This window comes from Macaca mulatta, chromosome 20 (assembly GCF_049350105.2).
Source record: "Macaca mulatta isolate MMU2019108-1 chromosome 20, T2T-MMU8v2.0, whole genome shotgun sequence".
NCBI lineage: Eukaryota > Metazoa > Chordata > Mammalia > Primates > Cercopithecidae > Macaca > Macaca mulatta.
This window is the reverse complement of record NC_133425.1, coordinates 79742925-79765546: the sequence shown is the minus strand read 5'-3', so window position 1 is coordinate 79765546 and position 22622 is coordinate 79742925. Positions and strand designations below refer to the sequence as shown.

At 46.1% G+C, this 22622-nt stretch overlaps 1 protein-coding gene across 8 annotated transcripts in view; it reads right to left on the bottom strand.

The window, feature by feature from the left end:
- The window catches only part of ATP2C2 (ATPase secretory pathway Ca2+ transporting 2), an 88871-nt gene that overhangs the window by 52055 nt on the left and 14194 nt on the right, over nt 1-22622 (bottom strand). For 6 of the 8 annotated variants that reach the window (XM_077987004.1, XM_077987005.1, XM_077987006.1 and 3 more), the window contains 2 exons: nt 7130-7240; nt 442-558 (listed from right to left, as the gene is read on the bottom strand). In XM_077987004.1, the coding sequence (XP_077843130.1) occupies nt 442-558; nt 7130-7240 (228 nt within the window). Of the gene's footprint in view, nt 1-441; nt 559-7129; nt 7241-22622 lie in introns of those variants that run through there. The other 2 variants (XM_077987007.1, XM_077987010.1) reach the window with 1 other exon arrangement.

The following is a 22622-nucleotide window of genomic DNA, read 5'->3' as shown; positions in this document are numbered from 1 at the left end:
CCCAAAGTGCTTGGATTACAGGCGTGAGCCACCACGCCCAGCCTGCAATTGAAATTTGTAGGGCATCCTATATTGTTATTTGCTAAACCTGGCAACTCGGGGGAAATCTTTCAACCTCTGTACTTCTCCTTCCTCAAGTGCAAAGCCCGGATTAGGAGGAGGATTAGTAAGTGCATGCTTACTTATTCACTTACTCACTTAGCGTGGGGCCCGGGGCCTGCTCAACTGTGTACGAATGTGATCACTGTTTTTCCTGAACGCGGCTGCCTGGGGAGTTAGTGATTTGCTCATGGTTGATGCTCAGGCTGGCTGGGACAGTGCAAAAGGGGCAGGAGCTGTCCTGTCCAAGGATGCTCTCCACCAACATTGAAAGATGGAATGGCTGCCCCACCCTCCCTGGCTTATGCTTGTTAATGCAAAGAATGACACCTCTGGTCCTACCTGATCCAGGTATTTCTTCCACACAGGTTCACTGTTGTCAGCAACAAACTCATTCCAGCCATGGGCCAGCCGGCGCTGCGTCACCGAGAACTCCGACAGCCCAGTGTTTAAGTCCACCTGGAAGGAGAGGTTAGGCACAAGCTCACTGATGGGCCCAGCAAGGAATGAGGCAACAAGGTACAGACTCCCACTCTGGAAGGGAGTGGCTTCCATGATGGGCCAGGGACATGGGCTTGTCCACCAAGGTGCTGGGACTTGTTCAAAGACCCCATGCAGATGGGGCAGAGAGAGGAGGAAAAGGCCAGTGACCACTATAATTACAGCAGAAAAGATGACTATGACTCTGGTCTTAAATTTCAACAAATGGAACTGCAGTGTGGACTTCCAGCAATGCAGAAACACATATTTTCTTCTTTTAAAAAAATAAGTCTTGGGAATGTAAAATGGTACAGCTGTTATGGAAACTGTGTAGTTGTTCCTCAAAAAATTAAAAAGGGAGTTACCAGATCCAGCAATTCCACTTTGGGGTATATACCCAAAGGAACTGCTAGTGGGTCTCCAAGGATGTTTGTACAACCACGTCCATAGCACTGTTCACAAAAGCAAAAAGGGTGAAACAACCCACCAATCTGTCGAGGGAGAATGAATGCGTGAAACGTGGTGTACACACACATTGAAATAGTATTTAGCCTCAGAATGAAAGAAAATGCTGACACGTGCTACAACATGGATATACCTTTAAGTTGAACCTTGAGGATGAAGTTAAGTGAAATAAGCCAGTCACAAAAAGACAAATTCTGTTGATTCCACATATGAATTACATAGACTAGTCAAATTCATAGAGACAGAAAGCAGAATGGTGGATGCCAGAGGCTGGAGGGAGAGGGGATGGGAGTGAGTGTTTAATGGAGACAGACTGTTGTACAAGATGAAAAGAATACTGGAGATGCTAATGTGCTCCCGCCTTACTGACTGTGGGTCTTAAGACCCTCCCATGAGAGGGTGCCACCCTATAATCTAGGGGAAGAAATGATGTCATGAAGCTTCCCTAAAAACCCAAAGATAGGATTCAGTGAGTTTTCACGTAGCTAAACACGGGGATGTGCCTGGAGAGTGGCACCCAGGGAGATGTTTGAACAGCTACGATCACAGCAGCACTGGGCATGGAAGCTCTGCGCCCCTTCCCCGATTACCTGCCCTATGCGTCTCTTCATCTGTATCCTTTGCCTTTATAATAAACTGGCAGGGCTTGGTGGCTTACGCCTGTAATCCCAGCACTTTGGGAGGCCAAGGCAGGCAGATCGCCTGAGGTCGGGAGTTCGAGACCAGCCTGACCAACAGGGAGAAACCCTGTCTCTACTAAAAATACAAAATTAGACAGGCGTGGTGGCGTGTGGCTGTAATCCCAACCACTCAGAAGGCTGAAGCAGGAGAATCGCATGAACCTGGGAGGCAGAGGTTGCAGTAAGTTGAGATTGTGCCATTGCACTGCAGCCTAGGCAACAAGAACGAAACTCCATCTCAAACAAAACAAAACAAGGCAAAACAAAAAACTATAATAAACTGATAAATGTAAAAAAAAAAATTCTGGAGATAGAGAATGACGATGGCTGTGCCACAGTGTGAATGTACTTAATGCAACTACAATGTACACTTCACAATGATTAAGGCCGGGCACAGTGACTCACACTTTAGGAGGCTGAGGTGGGGAGATCGCTGAACCCAGGAGTTCAAGGCTAGTCTGGGCAATATAGCATGATCTTGGCTCTACAAAAAATTTAAAAAAACAGCCCGTTGTGGTGGCAGACTCCTGTAGTCTCAGCTACTCAGGAGGCTGAGGCAGGAGGATTAAGCCCAGGAGGTGTAGACTTCACCGGGCCTTGATTGCAGCACTGGACTCGAGCCTGGGCAACAGAGTGAGACCATGTCTTGGAAAAAAAAAAAAAAACATGGTTAAGATGGTAAATTTTATGTCGTGTATTTACCACAATCAGACATTTTAAAAAATAGACCTGTCTTAAGAAACAAGAATATTTTTTGAAATGATAAACAAAACTGACAAACCTTTAGCCATGCTAAGAAAAAAAGAGAGAAGAACCAAATAAATACAAACAGAAATGAAAAAGGAGGCTTTACAAATTATATCACAGAAAGTCAAAGGGCCAGTAGTGGCTACCAGGAGCAACTATAGGCCAATAAATTGGAAAATATAGAAGAAATGGATACATTCCTACACACACAGACCCTACCCAGATTGAACCATGAAGAAATCCAAAACCTGAATAGGCCAATAACAGTAATACAATCGAAGCCATAATAAAAAGGCTTCCAGTTAGGAAAAGCCCAGGACCCAATGGCTTCACTGCTGAATTCTACCAAACATTCAAGGAAGCAATACCAATGCTACTCAAATTATTCTGAACAATAGATGAGTAGGAAATACTTTCATTCTATGAGGCCAGTATTACCTGGATACCAAAACCAGACAAAGACACATTTAAAAAAGAAAACTACTGGCCAATATCACTGATGACTATTGATGCAAAAATCTTCAGCAAGATACAAGCAAATTAAATGCAGTAACACATTAAAATGAAAATTCATCATGACCAAGTGGGATTTATCCCAAGGGTTCAAGGATGGCTCAACATATACGAATCAATTAATGTGACACATCTTATCAACAGAATGAAAGACAAAAACCATATGATTATTTCAATTAATACTGAAAAAACATTTGACAAAATTCAACATCCCTTCATGATAAAAACCCTAAAAAAAACTGGGTATAGAAGGAACATATCTCAACATAATAAAAAACATACATAACAGACCCAGGGCTAGTGTCATATTGAATGAGGAAAAACTGAAAGCTTTTCCGTAGGATGCCCACTTTTACCACCGTTATTCAACAGAGTACTGTAAGTTCTAGCTGGAGCAATCAGACAAGAGTAACAAATAAAGGGCATCTAAATTGGAAAGGAAGAAATCAAATTATTCTTGTGTGCAGATGATATGATCTTATATTTGAAAAAACCTAAAGACTCCACCTAAAGCTGCTAGAACTCATAAACAAAATCAGGAAAGTTGGAGGGTACAAACTCAAATTACAAAGATCAGTAGCATTGCTATATGCTATGAGAAAGCAATCTGAAAAAGAAATCAATTAGGTAATCCCATTTATGAGAGCTACAAATTAAATATCTAGGAATTAACTTGAAGTAAAAATCTCTACAATGAAAACTATAAAACGTTGATGCAAGAAACTAAAGAAGACACAGAAAAATGGAAAAATATTCCATGTTCATGGGTTGGAAAAATCAATATCATTAAAATGTCCATACTACCCAAAGCAATCTATAGATTTAATGGAATCCCTATCAAAATACCAATGACATTCTCAACAGAAATAGAAAAAACAATTTTAAAATTTATATGGAACTTCAAAAGACCCAGAATAGCCAAAGCTATCTTAAGGAAAAAGAACAACACTGGAGGAATCATATTACCTGACTTTAAATTATGTTACAGAGCTTTAGTAACCAAAAAGGCATGGTACTGACATAAAAACAGATACAGAGATCAGTGAAACATAATAGAGAACCCAGATATAAATCCATACATCTACAGTGAACTCATTTTTGACAGAGGTGTCAAGAACATCCACCGGGGAAAGGGCAATCTCTTTGATAAATGGTACTGGGAAAACGAAATTTCCATATGCAGAAGAGTAAAATTTGACCTCTCTCTCTCATTATCAACAAAAATCAAATCAAAATGGATTAAAGGCAAGGTGGGCAGATTACCTGAGGTCAGGAGTTCCAGACCAGCCTGGCCAACATGGCAAAACCCCATCTCTACTAAAAATACAAAAATTAGCTGGGAGTGGCTGTGCATGCCTGTAAATTCCAGCTACTACAGGAGGCTGAGGCAGGAGAATCGCTTGAACCCAGGAGACGGAGGTTGTAGTGAGCTGAGATTGCACTACCTTGCTCCAGCCTGGGCAACAAAGTAAGACTCCATCTCAAAAAAAACAGAAAAAGAAAAAGAAAAAAGATTAAAGACTTAAATCTAAGATCACAGACTATGAAACTACCAAGAGATCATTGGGGAAATTCTCCAGGACATTGAACTGGGCAAAGATTTCTTGAATAGTATCCTACAAGCACAGGCAACCAAAGCAAAAATGGATAAATGGAATTACATCAAGTTAAAAAGCTTCTGCACGGCAAAGGAAATCATCAACAAAGTGAAGAGACAACCCACAGAATAGGAGAAAATATTTGCAAACTACCCATCTGACACGGGATTAACAACCAGAATGTATAAGGAGCTCAAACAACTCTACAGGAGAAAACCTAATAATCTGATTTTAAAATGGGCCAAAAGATCTGGATAGACATTTCTCAAAAGAAGACACAGGAATGGCAAACAGGTACATGAAAAGGTGCTCACCATCACTGACCATCAGAGAAATGCAAATCGAAACTACAATGAGATATCATCTCACCACAGTTAAAATGGCTTTTATCCAAAAGTCAGGCAATAACAAATCCTGGATGTGGAGAAAAGGGAACCCTTGTACACTGTTGGTAGGAATGTAAATTAGTACAACTCTAGCGAACAGTTTGGAGGGTTCCTCAAAACACTTAAAAATATGCTGGGCGCGGTGGCTCATGCCTGTAATCCCAGCACTTTGGGAGGCAGAGGCGGGTGGATCATGAGGTCAGGAGATAGACACTATCCTGGCTAACACGGTGAAATCCCGTCTCTACTAAAAATACAAAAAGATTAGCTGGGCGTGCTGGCAGGTGCCTGTAGTCCCAGCTACTCGGGAGGCTGAGGCATGAGAATGGCATGAACCCGGGAGGTGGAGCTTGCAGTGAGCTGCGATCGCACCACTGCAGTCCAGCCTGGGCAACAGAGAGAGACTCTGTCTCAAACAAAACAAAACAAAACAAAACAAAAACTAAAAACTAAAAATACAACTATTATATGATCCGCAATCCCACTCCTAGACACATAACCAAAAGAAAGGAAATCAGAATATTGAAGAGCTGTCTATACTCCCATGTTTATCGCAGTACTATTCACAATAGCCAAGGTTTGGAAGGAGCCTAAGTGCCCATCAACAGATGAATGAATAAAGAAAATGTGGTACATATACACAATGGAGTACTATGCACCCATAAAAAAGAATGAGATCCTGTCATTTGCAACAATATGGATGGACCTGGAGGTCATTATATTAAGTGAAATAACATAGTGACCTCCAGGCGCAGAAAGGCAAACTTTGCAGGTTCTCACTGATTTGTGGGAGCTAAAAATTAAAATAACTGAACTCATGGAGACAGTAGGATGGTTACCAGGGCCTGGTAAGGGTAGTTGGGAGAAAGTAGAGAGGGTTATGGGTACAAAAAATATAGTTAGAAAGAATAAATAAGACCTAGTATTTGCTGGCACAACAGGGTGATTGTTGTCAAAAATAATTTAATTGTACATTTAAAAATAACTAAAAGAGTGTAAGTGGATGACTTGTAACACAAAGGATAAATGCTTGAGGTGATGGAGACCCTGTTTACCCTGATGTGATTATTACACAGTGGATGCCTGTATCAAAGGCATACAGAGATACACTGTATCTCTGGAACCCATAAATATATACCTACTATGTACCCACAAAAATTAAAAAAGAAACAGTAGCTAAAACAATTATATTGTGCCCAACACCATTCAAGTTCTTTCTGTAAACAAATTCATTAAATACAGCTGATTTATGAGTAATAATGGCAGGAAACTTTGTTGTTCTGGTCACAACAAAAGTGTCCTTGTTTTTAAAAAGCACATAACAAGCAAACTGTACTTGCTGGTAGAGAAAACGGGGAAAATAGAACTGATTTCTAGATTCTTTTGAATAGTGAAAGAAAATCTAGCTCATTTTCTAGGTAGGGACAATGTCTAGGCAGAGAAGAAATACTTCTTCCCCCTCTCCAAATACTAATACACAGGACTTAAATTTTAACAGACTTGAGTTACTCTCAAGAAAAGACACATCAAACATTGGCTTCCAACTTTCTGAAATTGTAGCGTGTGCCCTTTTACTGGGGGCTTTTTATCTGCTCTCCCAAAGTGTAGTGGTGAGTACGCACGTGCACGCACGCATGCACACACACATTTGTGTGCGATGCAAATGTTTCTTGTCTTGCACTGGCCAGGAATTCAAACTCACTTGAGAAACTTGGGAGAATTTGGTTTTAGTACCTGGCAACTCCACGCATTATAAAAGACAACAGGTGGGAATACCGGATGATGAAGAGTCTGGGCTTTGATGTGAAACAGCTGGACTCCACACTGGGCTGTGCTACCTCTAACACGGCTGTGGCTACTTTCTGCATCTCAACTTCATCTTTCATCCCTTCATGTTTTTGCCAAGAAATGTGAGGCTGAAGAGAAGCAGCGTACAGTGTCTGAAAGGATGGTAAGGGCCTAGTGAACATGAGCTCTACTGACAAGTACTGATACTCTACCTGTGGAATCTGAACCATTCAACATCAACAATATTTTCCAACCTTGATGACAAAATTGGTTATAACACAGAATTTCAAAGCACTGTTCAGGGATTTGTGTTGCTTTCTTTTAAACATAAAACCTTATCACAATTAGCACCAGATGCAAATTCAATTCTTACACAAAACGCTTTGGCCAAATCCTCTTTCTGGCATTTGCAGGCTTCCTTGGGGGGCAGGGCTGTCACCTTCTTCTCTTTCTCGATAGCTTTCAGCTCACTCTGTTCATCAATCTGTGAAAAGAGCAGGGTTGCTGTTCAGCAGATTGAACTTTTGTACTGATGCATTTTAAAATTTATTTTTATTTTTATTATTTTATTTTTTTGAGATGGAGTCTCACTCTGTCACCCAGCCTGGAATGCAGTGGCATGATCTCAGTTCACCACAACCTCCACTTCCTGGCTTCAAGAGATTCTCCTGTCTCAGCCTCCCAAGTAGCTGGGATTACAGGTACGCATCACCACACTCGGCTAATTTTTTTGGTACTTTTAGTAGAGACGAGGTTTCACCATGTTGGCTAGGTTGGTCTCAAACTCCTGACCTCAGGTGATCCGCTTGCCTCGGCCTCCCAAAGTGCTGGGATTATAGGTGTGAGCCATTGAGCCCAGCCAGATGTGTGTGTGTGTGTGTGTGTGTTTAAAGCATAACATACACACAAAGTGTGAATACGTGTACAGCTCACAAACTAACCCTTATAACCAGCCTCCAAATTAAAAACAGATATAACTGGTCCCCAGATGCTCCCTTGGCCTACCTACCTACCTGAGGGGTAAATGCTGTCACGGTTTCAATCCTCATAGATTCGGTTTGCTGGGGTTTGAACTTTATGGAAATGGTGACATGCAGTATACACTCATACATGCTTTCTTGTCTGATTGCTTTCACTCAACGTTGTTAGTGAGATTTATACAAGATGTTGCATGTAGCAATAGTATGCTAATTTTCACAGCAGCTTAGTATTCCACTGTATGAGTAGATCACAATGTATTTGTTCTCCTGTTGATGAACATCTGGGTTCCAGTTGTTAGTTGTTGGCTAATACTGATGCATCTATTTTTAAGCATTTTTTTTTTTTTTTTTTTTTTTTGGTCACCCAGGCTGGAGTGCAGTGGTGCAATCATAGCTCTCCGCAGCCTCAACCTCCCAGTCTCAGGTGATCCTCTTGCTTTAGCCTCCTGAATAACTGGGGCCACAGGTATATGCTGTGATGCCTGGCTAATTTTTTACTATTTTGTAGAGACAGGGTCTCCCTATGTTGCCCAGGCTGAGCAAACTTATTAACAGAATTGAAACTTGTAAGCGGACAGAGTAGGGCAACAATATACATATTTAGAATCCTGAACCTCAGACTTCCAGGATTCTCCATCAAGTATGCACCATATTGCAGAGAGTGCCTCCTGCTGACGATAGGCGGTATCACAGCCTGGTTCTATGGGACATTTTAAATAACCCAAGAAAAGTGGAGGGGAAACACAACGAAGTTCTGGAAGTCTCAGAACTCTGTGTTGAGACTCACGGGCCTGGAAAGAAGCCACGTGAGACACCTGGAGGTTTTGGGAGGCTTTGCTAATACAAAGGAGACCTCAGAAATAGGAAAGTGTGAGGCATTTTTGCAAAACCATTCCTAGTGTCCTGATACCTAGGACGTGATAAGAATCTTTTCCTTTTCCACCAGGTTACTGGAAACTGGGAAGGAGGAAGCAGGAGAGGTATTGAGTAACTTCCTCCTTTAGCTGTAACAGACATTTCAAAGCCCTCTCTTCCTTCTTGCCAGCCATCTTCCCCAACCCCAAATCATTTCCTCCCACATGCCTGTTTGCTGAGAAAAGCTGTGCTAGCCACCTCGTTTTCCTGGGGCTGCTTCTTACTCATGCCCAGTGCCCAGGAGCACAGCAGCGATTACACAGATCTTTAAGCAGGCTTAGCCATCCATTGGGAGTCTTCCTTAAGTCAACATTGCATTCTTTGTAGAGTTACTTCAAAGAAAAATGTGGATTGCACAATAAGACTTTTCCCCCCTATTCTCAAGATCTGGTTCTGTTGTACCAAATAAAGTGCTTGATTCTTGCTCACACCACAGGTGGAGGCAGGCTGGGGGCTTGGCACTCCCCCCATCCACCGCACGACCTCAGCTGCCCTTAGCCTTGCCATTTCTGACTCACTACACCGAATTCACTTTTCCTTTGCCTTTTTTTTTTTGAGATGGAGTCTTGCTCTGTCACCCAGGCTGCGGTGCAGTGGTGTGATCTCGGCTCACCACAACCTCCTCCTCCCAGGTTCAAGCAAGTCTCCTGCCTCAGCTGGCTGGGACTACAGGCACGCACCGCCACGGCCCGCTAATTTGTTTTTGCATTTTTAGTAGAGACGGGGTTTCACCATGTTGGCCAAGCTGGTCTCAAACTTCTGACCTCAGGTGATTTGCCAGCTTCAGCCTCCGAAAGTGCTGAGATTACAGGTGTGAGCCACCGTGCCTGGCTCAAAACACGTAAATCCCATCACACACACACACACACACACACACACACACGCTCCACACACACACACACACACACACACACACACACACGCTCCGTGCTTGAAAACACTTGCAGAGGTTCCAGTGCTCTCAGGATAAGAGTCCAACTACCTTCAATGTGACTACCCAGAACCCACACATGCTACAACATGGATGAACCTTGAAGACGTTATGCCTTGGTGAAATAAGCCAGACCCGAAAGGACAAATCCTATAGGATTCCAGTTACAGGAGGTACCTAAAATAGTCAAACTCACAGAGACAGAAAGGAGCGCAGAGGTTACCAGGTGCTAGGGAGTTAGTGTTTAATGACTACAGAGTCTCTTTGGGAAAGATGAGAGTTTTGGAGGCAAATGTTGGTGATGGTTGCATAACAATGGGAATATACTTAATGCCAGTGAACAATACCCTTAAAAATGGTTAAAATGGTGAATTTTATGTTATGTATATTTTACCACAATAAAAATCCAGAAGAAAAGGGCCAGACACGGTGGCTCATACCTGTGATCCCAGCACTTTGGGAGGCGGAGGCAGGCGGATCACCTAAGGTCAGAAGTTCAAGACCAGCCTGGCCAAAATGGCAACATGGTATTTTGTAAAAATACAAAAATTAGCCAGGCTTGGTGGCAGGTGTCTGTAATCTCAGCTACTCAGGAGGTTGAGTCAGGGAGAATTGCTTGAACCTGGAAGGCGGAGGTTGCAATAAGCCAAGATCACGCCACTGCACTCCAGCCTGGGCAACAGAGTAAGACTCTGTCGAAAGAAAGAAAAGAAAGAAAAGGGAAGGAAGAAAGAAAAGGAAGGAAGAAAGAAAAGGGAAGGCAGGGGAGGGGAGGGGAGGGGAGGGAAGGGGAAATCCAGAAGAAAAGGATCAAAGGCACCCATTCCCCTGCCTTTGAGGACGGGACTAGCAGGTGCCCCCAACCTTTCTCAGGTGCTCTGGACACCTGAAGGCCCAGGGCTGTCCACCCACATGTTCCTGGAGAATGAGCCAGATGGGCTGAGGAGGTCATGGGGTGACAGGGTGCCATGCTGCAGTAACACTGGAGGGCAGGGAGGGTTGGCTGCCGAGACTTCCCTGACTCCCCTGTGTTTTGTGACTGCGGGGGCAGAGTCCAGAGCCCAAAGGGGACAGGATGCGGCCTCCGACTTCCCTCTGTGAGTAAAAGCCACCTACACATTCCCAGCTCTGTAACCAAGGGTGCTGGAAACAGGGACTGTGCTCACAGCAGCACGGCTCATCACACCCAAAAGTCAGTCACTGCCCAATGCCCATCCACGGGTTATGGAGAAGCAAAATGTGATCCGTCCAGACAGCGGAGCATCAACTCAGCCTTGAACAGGAATGCAATACTGATGCACGCGGATGTTATTAAACTGTGGCCTCTGCAAAACCGTTCTTTGAAAGCCTAACACCTGGTACACCAGAATGTGACTTTATCTAGATGGGGTCTTTACAGAAGTGATCAAGGTCAGATGAGGTCGAATAGGAGTGATGTTCTTGCAAAAAGGAGAAATTTGCACAGAGATAAACATGCACACAGGAAGTCCATGTGGAGACGCAGGAGACAGCCCTGTGATGATGGAGGCAGAGGCTGAAGTAATGTGTCCAGCAGTCAACGAACGCTGAGGATTGCTGGCCATGCCGGAAGCTCAAAGACAAGTGTGGAACGGATTCTCCTCTGGCGCCTCCAGAGAGAGCACAGCCCTCCTGACTCCTTGAGTTTTGACTTCTAGTTTCTAGAACTGTGAGACAATATATCGGGAGGCTGAGGCAGGAGAATGGTGTGAACCCGGGAGGCGGAGCTTGCAGTGAGCCGAGATCGCGCCACTGCACTCTGGCCTGGGCGACAGAGCGAGACTCCGTCTCAAAAAAAAAAAAAAAAAAAAAAAGAGACAATACATTTACATTTAAGCCACCACATTTTTGGTACTCGGTGACCACAGCCCTGGGAAACACACTTGCTACAACACAGATGAACTTGGAGGACATCACGCTAAGCACAAGGAGCCAGACACAAAAGGCCACACCGTATGTGATTCCACTCACAGGAAATGCCCGGAACAGGCAAATTAATAGGAGCAGAAAGCAGATTGGGACTGGGGAAGGGGGAATGGGGAGAAACTGCTAATGGTACAGGGTTTCTTTCAAATCTTTCAGAACTGAATAGAAGTGGTGGCCACATGACATTGTGAGTATACTAGATCCCATTACAATGTTTACTGTGAGATGGTTGATTTTGTTTTGTGAATTTCACCTCAATAAAATAAGAATTTTGTTTTTCATTGTTGAGGTAGAGTCTTGCTCTGTTGCTCAGGCTGGAGTGCAGTGGCAAGATCTCGGCTCACCACAGCCTCTGCCTCCCAGGCTCAAGCAATTTGATTCTCCCCCCTCAGCCTCCTGAGAAGCTAGGACTACAGGTGTGTGCCATCACACCAGGCCTTTTTTTTTTTTTTTTTTTGGTATTTTTAATTGAGACAAGGTTTTGCCATATTGCCCAGGCTGGTCTTGAACCCCTGGACTTAAGTGATCCACCTGCCTTGGCCCCCTACAGTGCTGGGATTACAGGCGTGAGCCACCATGCCCAGTCTTTTTTTTCTTTTTTTTTAAAGCCATTTACAAGCTGCAGGCAGGAACTCCCTCCACCACCTAGAAACTGTCCTCCTGACTCTCTCCTGGGTCCCACCTGTGTCAGTCCCAGCCCCCTCCACCCCACAGCCCCCACACCCATAGCCTCCCATTCACTGGCCTCCCATCCTCTATCCTCATCCCCCTCTCACTAGCTCCTCGCATAAACATCTCAGCGTGGGTTTCCACTCTAAACATAACCTCTTTTCTGGGCCTTGCATTGGAAATACAGCTGCTCCTTCCTCATTTGCCAACATCGAACTTTTAGAAGCAGTGTCTACACTTACTGTCTCTACCTTTTCATTTCCCATCCACTTCTCAACCCACTTCAGCCAGGTCTCCAGGTCACTGTTGTGTTTCAAGGCCACCGGGACATAGCCCTGGACCCAATACACCGTGAGCGAGGGCTCGCTCTGCCTCACTCCAGTCTCGCGACTCTCAGGAAACACAGTCCCTGGGTTGGTGACTGAGCTCATGGATGCTGCCACTCCTTGCCCTGCATTTGGGGGACTTCTACCTGGGATGCTCACCTGGGCACCCCCCCATCTCATTAAGAATGCACAGGGGCCAGGGGTCTAATCTGCCCCGGGGTGATTCCAATCACACAGCTCCATAATCTAAATGGCACTTAATGTATCCTTTGTTGGAAACAGGATCGCCCACTCTGTTTCCAGAAACTGCGGGTTCCGGTATACCCCCATCCCCGTACCCAACCCCAACACACACTGACGGTTTCTCTCCAAGTGGGCGCATGCCTGCTGCTAATCAGCACATTGCCGTGACCCAGAATGGCCCACCTGGAAGCTGATGCACTCAAAAACTGGAAGCAAACTCAGGGTAAATTGGGGGAAGGCTGATCAACTGTAACGCACCTACGCTGTCAGGCAGCCAAAAACATCCCCCGAGTTGTACCAAGCCTCTAGTCAAGGCCCATCCACCAGTTTACAGGAAATACTGGAGATAATAGACACGTGGAATGACACCACGGGGACACGATCACTGGACTGTGGGAACTGCAGGACACACAGCCCAGCCTCCCCAGCATATAAACTACAACAAAAACACAAGGGCGCACAGGCTCACGACCGCAACCCCAGCACTTTGGGAGGCCAAGGTGGGCAGATCACCTGAGGTCAGTAGTTCGAGACCAGCCTGGCCAACGTGGCGAAAGCCTGTCTCTACTAAAAATACAAGAATTAGCTGGGTGTGGTGGCAGGCACCTGTAATCCCAGCTACTCAGGAGACTGAGGTGGGAGAATCACTTGAACTCAGGAGGCGGAGGTTGCAGTGAGCCAAGATCACGCCACTGCACTCCAGCCTGGGCAACAAGAGCAAAATTCCTTCTCAAAACAAAACAAAACAAAACGAAAAACACAAGGATGAAACCTGCAGAGTTTCTACAGAGAAACATCAGAGACCCCAGCCAAGCACAGACTGGGACCTCACTTGAGTCTCGATTTGAATAAACCAGCGTGAAGCCGTGTTTAGGAGCCCACTAAGGGAACCTCAATATTGGCCAATATTTGATTTTTCTCTAATTGTTAATATTTTATGATATGATAATGGTAATTGTGATATTTTAAAGAGTTCTTATCTTTAGCCATATATATGCAGAAATATTTATAGATGAAATGCTAGGAAGCCTGAGATTTGTGTCAAAACAATCTGGGGTAGAGAGGAGTCAAGACTGGCTCCCCTCATTGGCACTGGGTAAGACAGTCATGTGGGCTCATTCCATTATTCCGTCTATTTCTGCATGTGATTGGAATTCTCCAACACAAAATACAAAATTAAATAGTATAACATTAAAGAGAAAAGAGGTGTTCTATGATTTGACCTAAGGAGACGTCACTGATGTCATCAAAAAAAAAAAAAAAACCTTTTGCAGAACAATGGTCATAATATAATCCTAGTTTTGTTTACAAAAAAAAAAAAAAAGAGGAAGGAAGGAAAGATGAAAGGAAGGGGAGGGGAGGGAAAGGTAGGTGAGGGGAGGGGAGGGGAGGGAAGGGGAGGGAAAGGGAGTCACATAAAAGAAATTGGAAACAGTTTCAATTCAACTTTGTGTGAGTTTCCCATGGCTGCTTGGTTTCCAGGGCTGTAACAAAGAACCAACACAAACTGGGTGGCTTAAAACAACTGAAATTTATTCTCTCAGTTCTGGAAGCTAAAACTCTGAAATCAAGGTGCTGGCAGGGCCAAGTTCCCTCTGAACCCTGCAGGCAAGATCTTTCCTTCCTCTCCCAGTTTCTGGCAGTGGCCAACAGTCTTCCGCTTTCTTGGCATGTGCATGTATCACAGCAGTCTCTGCCTCCGCCAGTACATGGCTATATTCCCCAGCCTCTCTGTCTGCTCTTCTTATAAAGACCCCAGTCATTAGGTTAGGGCCCACACAACTCTAGTGTGACCTCATTTTAATTTGACTGCATGGACAAAGACCCTATTTCCAAATAAGGCTGCGTTCACAGGTACCAGGGGTTAGGGCTTCATGTGTTTGGGAGGACACGCCTTGACCATAACGGCACATATGTGCATTCACAGATGGGAGAGATGGCGGTAGCTGCCCCAGGACTGAAGGGTCCGAGGCTGTAGCTTCTTGTAACTTTGTAGACATCAGTCCACTGTGAATCGCAAGTGTTCCTTTTGTAATGAGAGTGGCGCATCCTGGTAAAGGTCAGAGAGTGTCCCTAATTCTCCCTCTCCATCACACCTGATTTGGGCAGAGCCAAACCTTATTATTTTTTTTTTGTCTGAGACTGAGTCTCACTCTGTCACCCAGGCTGGAGCGCAGCAGTGCGATCTTGGCTCACTGCAACCTCTGCTCCCCCAGGGCTTAAGCCATTCTCCTGCCTCAGCCACCCGAGTAGCTGGGATTATAGGTGCCCACCACCATGCCTGGCTAATTTTTGTATTTTTAGTAGAGACGGGGTTTGAACATGTTGGCCGGGCTGGTCTCAAACTCCTGACCTCAGGTAATCTGCCCACCTTGGCCTCCCAAAGTACTGGGATTACAGGCGTGAGCCACTGTGCCTGGCCCCCTTCTCTTTTGTGTTTCTCTTTTTTAAAGCTTTTTATAAGATGAAATCCACATAACAAAAAGTTAACTGTTTTAGAGCATACAGTTCAGTGCATCTAGTACCTTTGCAATGTTGTGCAAGCACCACGTGAAACTTATCCCCAAACACTTTCAGCCGCCCCGCATCCCCCACCTGAGAGGAAATCCTGTGCCCAGGAAGCAGGCATTCCCCATACCCTTTCCAGCCCCTGGGACGACTCATCTGCTTCCTGTCTCTATGGACGTCATGGTCCTGCCTACTTCACATCCATCGTCTGTGTCTGTGCCTCCTTTGGAACCCCCAAGATGTTATGTGCCTGCTGCAGATAGACCCACACAGGCAATGGTGAGCGGAGCCTCCCTAGCCCCAAGGAAACGGCCTAGAAGAGAAACGCTTCTGAGAGACGCTGCACCAAACAAGCGCAGCTCAGGACTGATGTTTCACCTACCAGAGGCTCCCGAGGGGACCACAAAGTGCACATATGACCCTTGCTGAAAGGTGAGTTGGCAGGAAAAGTGAGCTGTGAGCTCACTCCAGAGCAAGGGAGCCAGCAGCACCTCCGGGCGAAAAGCCTCTCTCAGCCCAGCCTTGCTGTGGCACCCTCCCATCCAGCCCTGGGATTCCGCTCATTGCGAACTTGGACTGCGTTAGACCCTAATCATCTTCCCTGTTAGAGGGCTCATGCAGATGTGCATTTCTTCAACATATTTGACCAAAGCCTAGCCCGTGCCTCAGTTTCCTCCCCTGCAATGTGGGGGGTTAAGGGTATAACAGCCAGGATCCACAGGGCTGCTGTGGGATAAAGGAAAGTGAGACTGGGCACGGTGGCCTAGGCCTGTAATCCCAGCACTTTGGGAGACCGAGGTAGGTGGATCATTTGAGGTCAGGAGTTCAAGACCGGCCTGGCCAACAGGTGAAACCCTGTCTCTACTAAAAATACAAAAAAGTTAGCCAGACGTGATAGCACATGCCTGTAGTCCCAGCTACTTGGGAGGCTGAGGCAGGAAAATTGCTTGAACCCCGGAGGCAGAGGTTGAAGTGAGCTGAGATAGCACCACTGTACTCCAGCCTGGGCGACAGAGCTAAACTCTATCTCAAAAAAAAAGGGAAACAGTGAGTATGAAATTCCCAGCACAGTGCCCAGCACCAGGGAGCACTGAGGGCACATGAGCCTTAGGGTAACAGCAGTGACCAGCGGTGGGGACAGCAGGAGTCCTTGTCCTCAGAGGACACCAAGGGGCCCGAAGACGGCTGCCATGTTTAAGAAACGAAAATACAGATGCCAGTTACCTTGGCACTCCAGATAAACACCAGATGATTTTCCAGTATACACACACACCAAGTGCCACTTGGGACATGCGTGCACTACAATTATTGTTTGAAATTCAACCACGACTGTGTCCTGGGTAAATCTGACGACACCGGGCATGAACAAGCCGAGAGATGCTCAAAACTCGCGTGGTGGTGCCCTGCTGGGGTGCAGCTAACCACAAAGGAGATGGGTGGGCCCCAGTGCAGATCGTGAGGGATCTAGAAAGGCACCCAGGAATTATGAGAAAGTGGTTGAGAGAGGTACTGGAATGAGGGGGCCTTCTGGACTGAGGGAAGAACAGGCGTGAAGGTGCTAAGTAGAACAAGAAAACGGGCTCATGTGGGAATCCCAAATGCCTTAGGTTGTAGAAAGCACTTGGCCCCTTGGGGTTTCAGAGAAAGAGAAGAGGCAGAGAGAGCCCCAGGGATGGTGAGTCCTCCAGTCCCAATCCTTCAAGAAGTTCACAATATAGGACGGGCATGGTGGCTTATGCCTGTAATCCCAGCACTTTGGGTGGATCACGAGGTCAAGAGATCAAGACCATCCTGGCCAACATGGTGAAACCCCACCTCTACTAAAAATACAAAAAGTAGCCGGGCATGGTGGTGCGCACCTGTAGCCCCAGCTGCTCAGGAGGCTGAGGCAGGAGAATCACTTGAACCCAGGAGGTGGAGGTAGCAGTGAGCCAAGATCGCACCACTGCACTCTAGCTTGTCGACAGAGCGAGACTCCATCTCCAAAACAAAACAAAAACAAAAGAATTTCACAATATAGGGCATGTCATTACTGGGATCCATGCCACTGGAGAGAATCAATGCAAGAGTCACAATGACACAAGAATAAAGCAATCGAGTGGGCTTCCTGACAGATGACACTGGAGACACGCACGCGAATAAGCCACACTCCAGGCAGCTGCTTCCTTCTTTCCAAGGCTCCTCTATCCTTCTCCCCCAAGGCACGGATCTGGGTATCCTCTAGTTTTATCTTAGTCCAGGATTCTCAGAGTGCGGGCCTCAGGCCAGCATCACCTGGAAATTGTTAAAAATGCAGAAACTCGGCCGGGCGCGGTGGCTCAAGCCTGTAATCCCAGCACTTTGGGAGGCCGAGACGGGCGGATCACGAGGTCAGGAGATCGAGACCATCCTGGTTAACACAGTGAAACCCCGTCTCTACTAAAAAATACAAAAAACTAGCCGGGCGAGGTGGCGGGTGCCTGTAGTCCCAGCTACTCGGGAGGCTGAGGCAGGAGAATGGCGTGAACCCGGGAGACGGAGCTTGCAGTGAGCCGAGATCCGGCCACTGCACTCCAGCCTGGGCAACAGAGCGAGACTCCGTCTCCAGAAAAAAAAAAAAAAAAATGCAGAAACTCAGGCCCTACCCTGGGCCTACTACCTCAGAAGCCCTGGGGGTGGGTGGGCAGTCTGTGTTCCAGCAAGTTCTGTAGAGGACTCTCTGACTGATGTGCTCAAAAGTTGACACTGTTTTTTTTTTTTTTTTTTTGGAGACAGTCTCACTCTTTCACCCAGGCTGGAGTGCAGTGGCACGATCCTGGCTCACTGCAACCTCCGCCTCCCGTGTTCACGCCATTCTCCTGCCTCAGTCTCCCAAGTAGCTGGGGTTACAGGTGCCTGCCACCATGCCCGGCTAATTTTTGTATTTTTAGTACAGACAGGATTTCACCACATTGGCTAGACTGGTCTCCTGACCTCAGGTGATTCTGCCCGTCTCGGCCCTCCAAAGTGCGGGGATGACAGGCGTGAGCCACCACACCCGCCCAGTCAAAAGTTGCTGCTGGTTCTTATAAAAATACACTGGCTGTGGGCTCACCTGAGACCAGCAGATGAGTGAGGCCATCAGGGCTCCACAAGCCCCCAGGTGCTTCTATTTAAAAAAAAAAAAAAAAAAAAAGGGATGGGATCTCACTATGTCACCCAGGCTGGCTGGCCTTGGACTCCTGGGCTCAAGCAATCCTCCCACCTCAGCTTCCCAAAGTGCTGGGATTACAGGCATCAGCCCAATCATCCAGGCAATTATAATATTCTGAAATGTACCCAGAGTTGTCTGAGAAGGGCTTGGGAGACACACTCAGGGACCAACCCAGCAAGGTCCTATTCTTGAAGGATGGCAACCTTGGAGGAGGGAAAATGCTGTGAGCTTCACTGGTGCGCTTCCATGAATACCTGTCACTCATTCTCTTTTGTTGCTCTATAGTATTCTAAGTATGCTGCTTCATGGCTATGCCACAGTTTTTTTAAGTACGTGCACGTGGCTGGCATTTTGTGTCCAGTTTGAGCTTTTTTTTTTTTTTTTTGAGACGGAGTTTCACTCTGGTGCCCAGGCTGGAGTGCAATGGCATGAGCTCGGCTCACTGCAACCTCTGCCTCCCTGGTTCAAGTGATTCTCCTGCCTCAGCCTCCTGAGTGGCTGGGATTACAGGCACCCGCCATCATGCCTGGCTAGTTTTTGTAGAGATGGGGTTTCACCATGTTGGTCAGGCTGGTCTTGAACTCCTGAGTTTAGGTGATCCGCTCACCTCAGCCTCCCAAAGTGCTGGGATTACAGGCATGAGCCACCAGGCCCGGCCCAGTTTGGGCTTTTATACAGAACACTGCTGTGACCATTCATGTGCAAGTCTTCCAGGAGGTGCGAGCGCCCAGATGTGCTCCGAAGTGGAACTTAGTCTAGGGTTATCCTAGTCTCAGGTTCTCAGAGCGTGGCATGCTTGTTCAGTGATAGTCGTCACCACCAGTTTTCCCCTCATCTGCACCCCCAACCCCACCGCCCGCAGGTGAGTGGTGACAATCGAGCTTAAGACCGTGTGGGAAAATGGGGAAGAACATTGCAAGAGAACTCAGAAGGGCCTGCCTGAGTATTTTTTAATGTTAGGGACAAAAAACAAACAAAAAACCCTAAATGCAGCCAACAGAGTAGAGGAGGCATCACCAGGCCCAGACTCGGCCTAGTCTGGCTCCCCGCACCTATGCTGTGTGACCCTCAGCAAGCCGCTTGATTTTCTGAGTCGCAGTTTCCTCCTCTTTAAAATGGGAATGATGATACCTCGCCCCTAGCACTGATATGAGGAAGGGCTTCTGAAATTTCAGTCTCAGGTCAAGAGGGGCTTCAGAGGTGTTTTCCAGCCCCCGAAGTCCTGTCTAGGAGCATCTGTGTACGTGTGTGTGTGCAGGTGCAGTGGTAGTGTGTCGCAGTGAGCAAGCAGGTAGCAACAGCACAAAGTGAGATACATGGAGTACGAACTTTGCTCAGGGGTGGCCAGTGCATTCGGGCCAAGAGGAGATGGCTAGGCAGAGTAGTGGCCAATGCAATTGTTGGCAAGGTGAGGAGATGGGTTACATGCAGGGAAACTGTGCAATAAGGAAATATACTAATGGTAATGGTAGCTGGTGTTCTTACTGTTGATGAAAAGAGTTAAAAATATACAAAGCGCTGGCACAAACCCTGTGGTATTTATTGGACTGGAATCTATGGAGATACAGAGAGAGACAGATATAAAACTAAATATAGATCTCACAGCATATGCACACTTACGCCACCTCCTCTGAGAGGGCCCAGGAGCCATGGCACCCAGTAACAATGAACACATAGTACCAGATCTTGCTTTCTAAATATAATTCTTCCGGTAAAAAGAGCCAAGGATCCTGGGAGAAATGGCTTTTTCCGGGGCCAATGTACAGAAAGTACAAAACGAAGCTGAAGTTTCTCATTATGCCAGAAAGGGAAGTGCTCAAAGGATAACGGAAAAAATGTCAAGAGGACATGGAAGCCACCTTGAAGGGGTTCCCATTGGCCAAAAAACAATCAGGCATCAAAATAAATATTGATAGTAACAAATCATAACATATTTAATCAACTAGGAGTCTGATATGGCCTGGCTCTGTGTCCCCACCCAAATCTCATTTGAATTGTAATCTGAATCCCCACATGTTGGGGAAGGGACCTCATGGGAGGTGATTAGATGGTGGGAGTGGTTCTCCCATGCTCATAATAGAGTGAGTTCTCACAAGATCTGATGGTTTCATATGGGGCTTCCCCCTTTGCTCAGCCTTCATTCTCTCTCCTGCCACTCTGTGAAGAGGTGCCTTCTGCTGTGACTAAGTTTCCTAAGGCCTCCCAAGACATGTGGAACTGTGAGTCAATGAAACCTCTTTTCTTTATAAATTACTCAGTCTCAGATATTTCTTCAGAGCAGCATGAGAATGGACTAATACAGAGTCCTTGCATTCCTACCGATATCAATAAATAAATGACCCAGTCAACAGGGAGAAGAGAAAGCTCTTCCTTATAGAAGACCGTAAATAAGGGAGAATGATGATGACGGTAATATGGTTTGGATCTGTGTTCCCCACCAAATCTCATGTCCAATTATAATCTCTAATGTTGGAGGCAGGCCTGGTGGGAAGTGACTGCATCATGGTGGCAGATATCTCATGAATGGTTTATCACTATCCCCTTAGTACTGTCCTCATGATTGTGAGTGAGTTCTCATGAGATCTGGTCATTTAAAAGCATGTGACACCTCCCCCTGCTCTCTCTCTTGCTCCTGTTCCCACCATGTAAGACACTTCACTCCTCCTTTGCCTTCCACCATGATTGGAAACTTCCTGAGGTCTTCCCAGAAGCAGAAGCCACTGTGCTTCCTGTACAGCCTGCAGAACTGTGAGCCAATTAAACTTCTTTTCCCTATAAATCACACAGTCTCAGGTATTTCTTCTTCTATGTGTGTTTTTTGAGACAGAGTCTCACTCTGTTACCTAGGCTGGAGTGCAGTGGTGCAATCTTAGCTCACTGCAACATCCGCCTCCTGGGTTCAAACTATTTTCCTGCCTCAGCCTCCCAGGTAGCTGGGATTACAGGCATGCATCACCAAGCCTAATTTTTTATTTTTAGTAGAGATCGGGTTTCACCATGTTGGCCAGGCTGCTGTCAAACTTCTGACCTCAAGTGATCCACCTGCCTTGGCCTCCCAAAGTGCTGGGATTACAGGCATGAGCCACCATGCCTGGCTTCAGGTATTTCTTTATAGCAGTGTGAGAAGGGACTAATGTAGATGGAATTAGAAAATCACCATTCAGCAAACAGTGTGATAGTAATCCATTCAGCCAAGCATTGTCCATGCATGCTGAACTTAATGAGTGAAAATAAAATGAGAATCAGGTACTGATACTGTCTCAACATATCTCTCTGTAAAATACTTAATCATTACAAAGGAAAAAATAATAGCTTTAATTAAGGCAAATCTGGCAGATGCTGTCTTAGCCAAGGGGCCAAATTTATCACCACCAGTAACGAGACAAACAGCTGGGTGAGCCTCCCAATATCATGTACTAAGGAGGACACAGTATCCTGCCACAAGGCTTTCTCCAGAAGTGTGTAACCTGAGCCAAATCCCGAGGAAACATTAGACAAACTCAAATCAAGGGACATCCTATGACTTTCTGAGCCTGGAATCTCTAAAAAGGTCGAGAATACAAAAGACAGGGAAAACCCACAGGAGTATTCTATACAGAAGGAGACTGGGGGACATGGCAACTAAGAGCCACATCCTTTCCCTGTTACTGGAACAACTCTGATTGGAACTTGTGGACTGGATGGTCATGTTGCGTGGCTGTTCATTTCCTGATTTTTGGACTCTGTTGTGATTAATGAAGATTGTCATTTAAAGAAAATAGGCTGGGCACAGTGACTGACACCTATAATCCCAGCACTTTGGGAGGCTGAGGTGGGAGGATTGCTTGAGCTCAGGAGTTTGAGACCTGCCTGGGCAACATGGTGAAACCCAGTCTCCACAAAAATATAAAAGTTAGCTGGGCATGGTGGCACATGCCTGTATTCCCAGCTACTGAGGAGGCTGAGGTGGGAGGATCTCTTGAACCTCAGAGTTGGAGGCTACAGCGAGCTGAGATTGCGCCACTGCACTCAGCCGGGTGACAGAGTAAGATGCTGTCTCAAAAAAAACAAAAACAAAAACAAAAAAAAACACCCACACCCCCAACACACACACACACACACACACACACACACACACACACACACACACACACAGATGTATTTAGAAATAACAGAGCATCATGTCTGTAATTTATGCC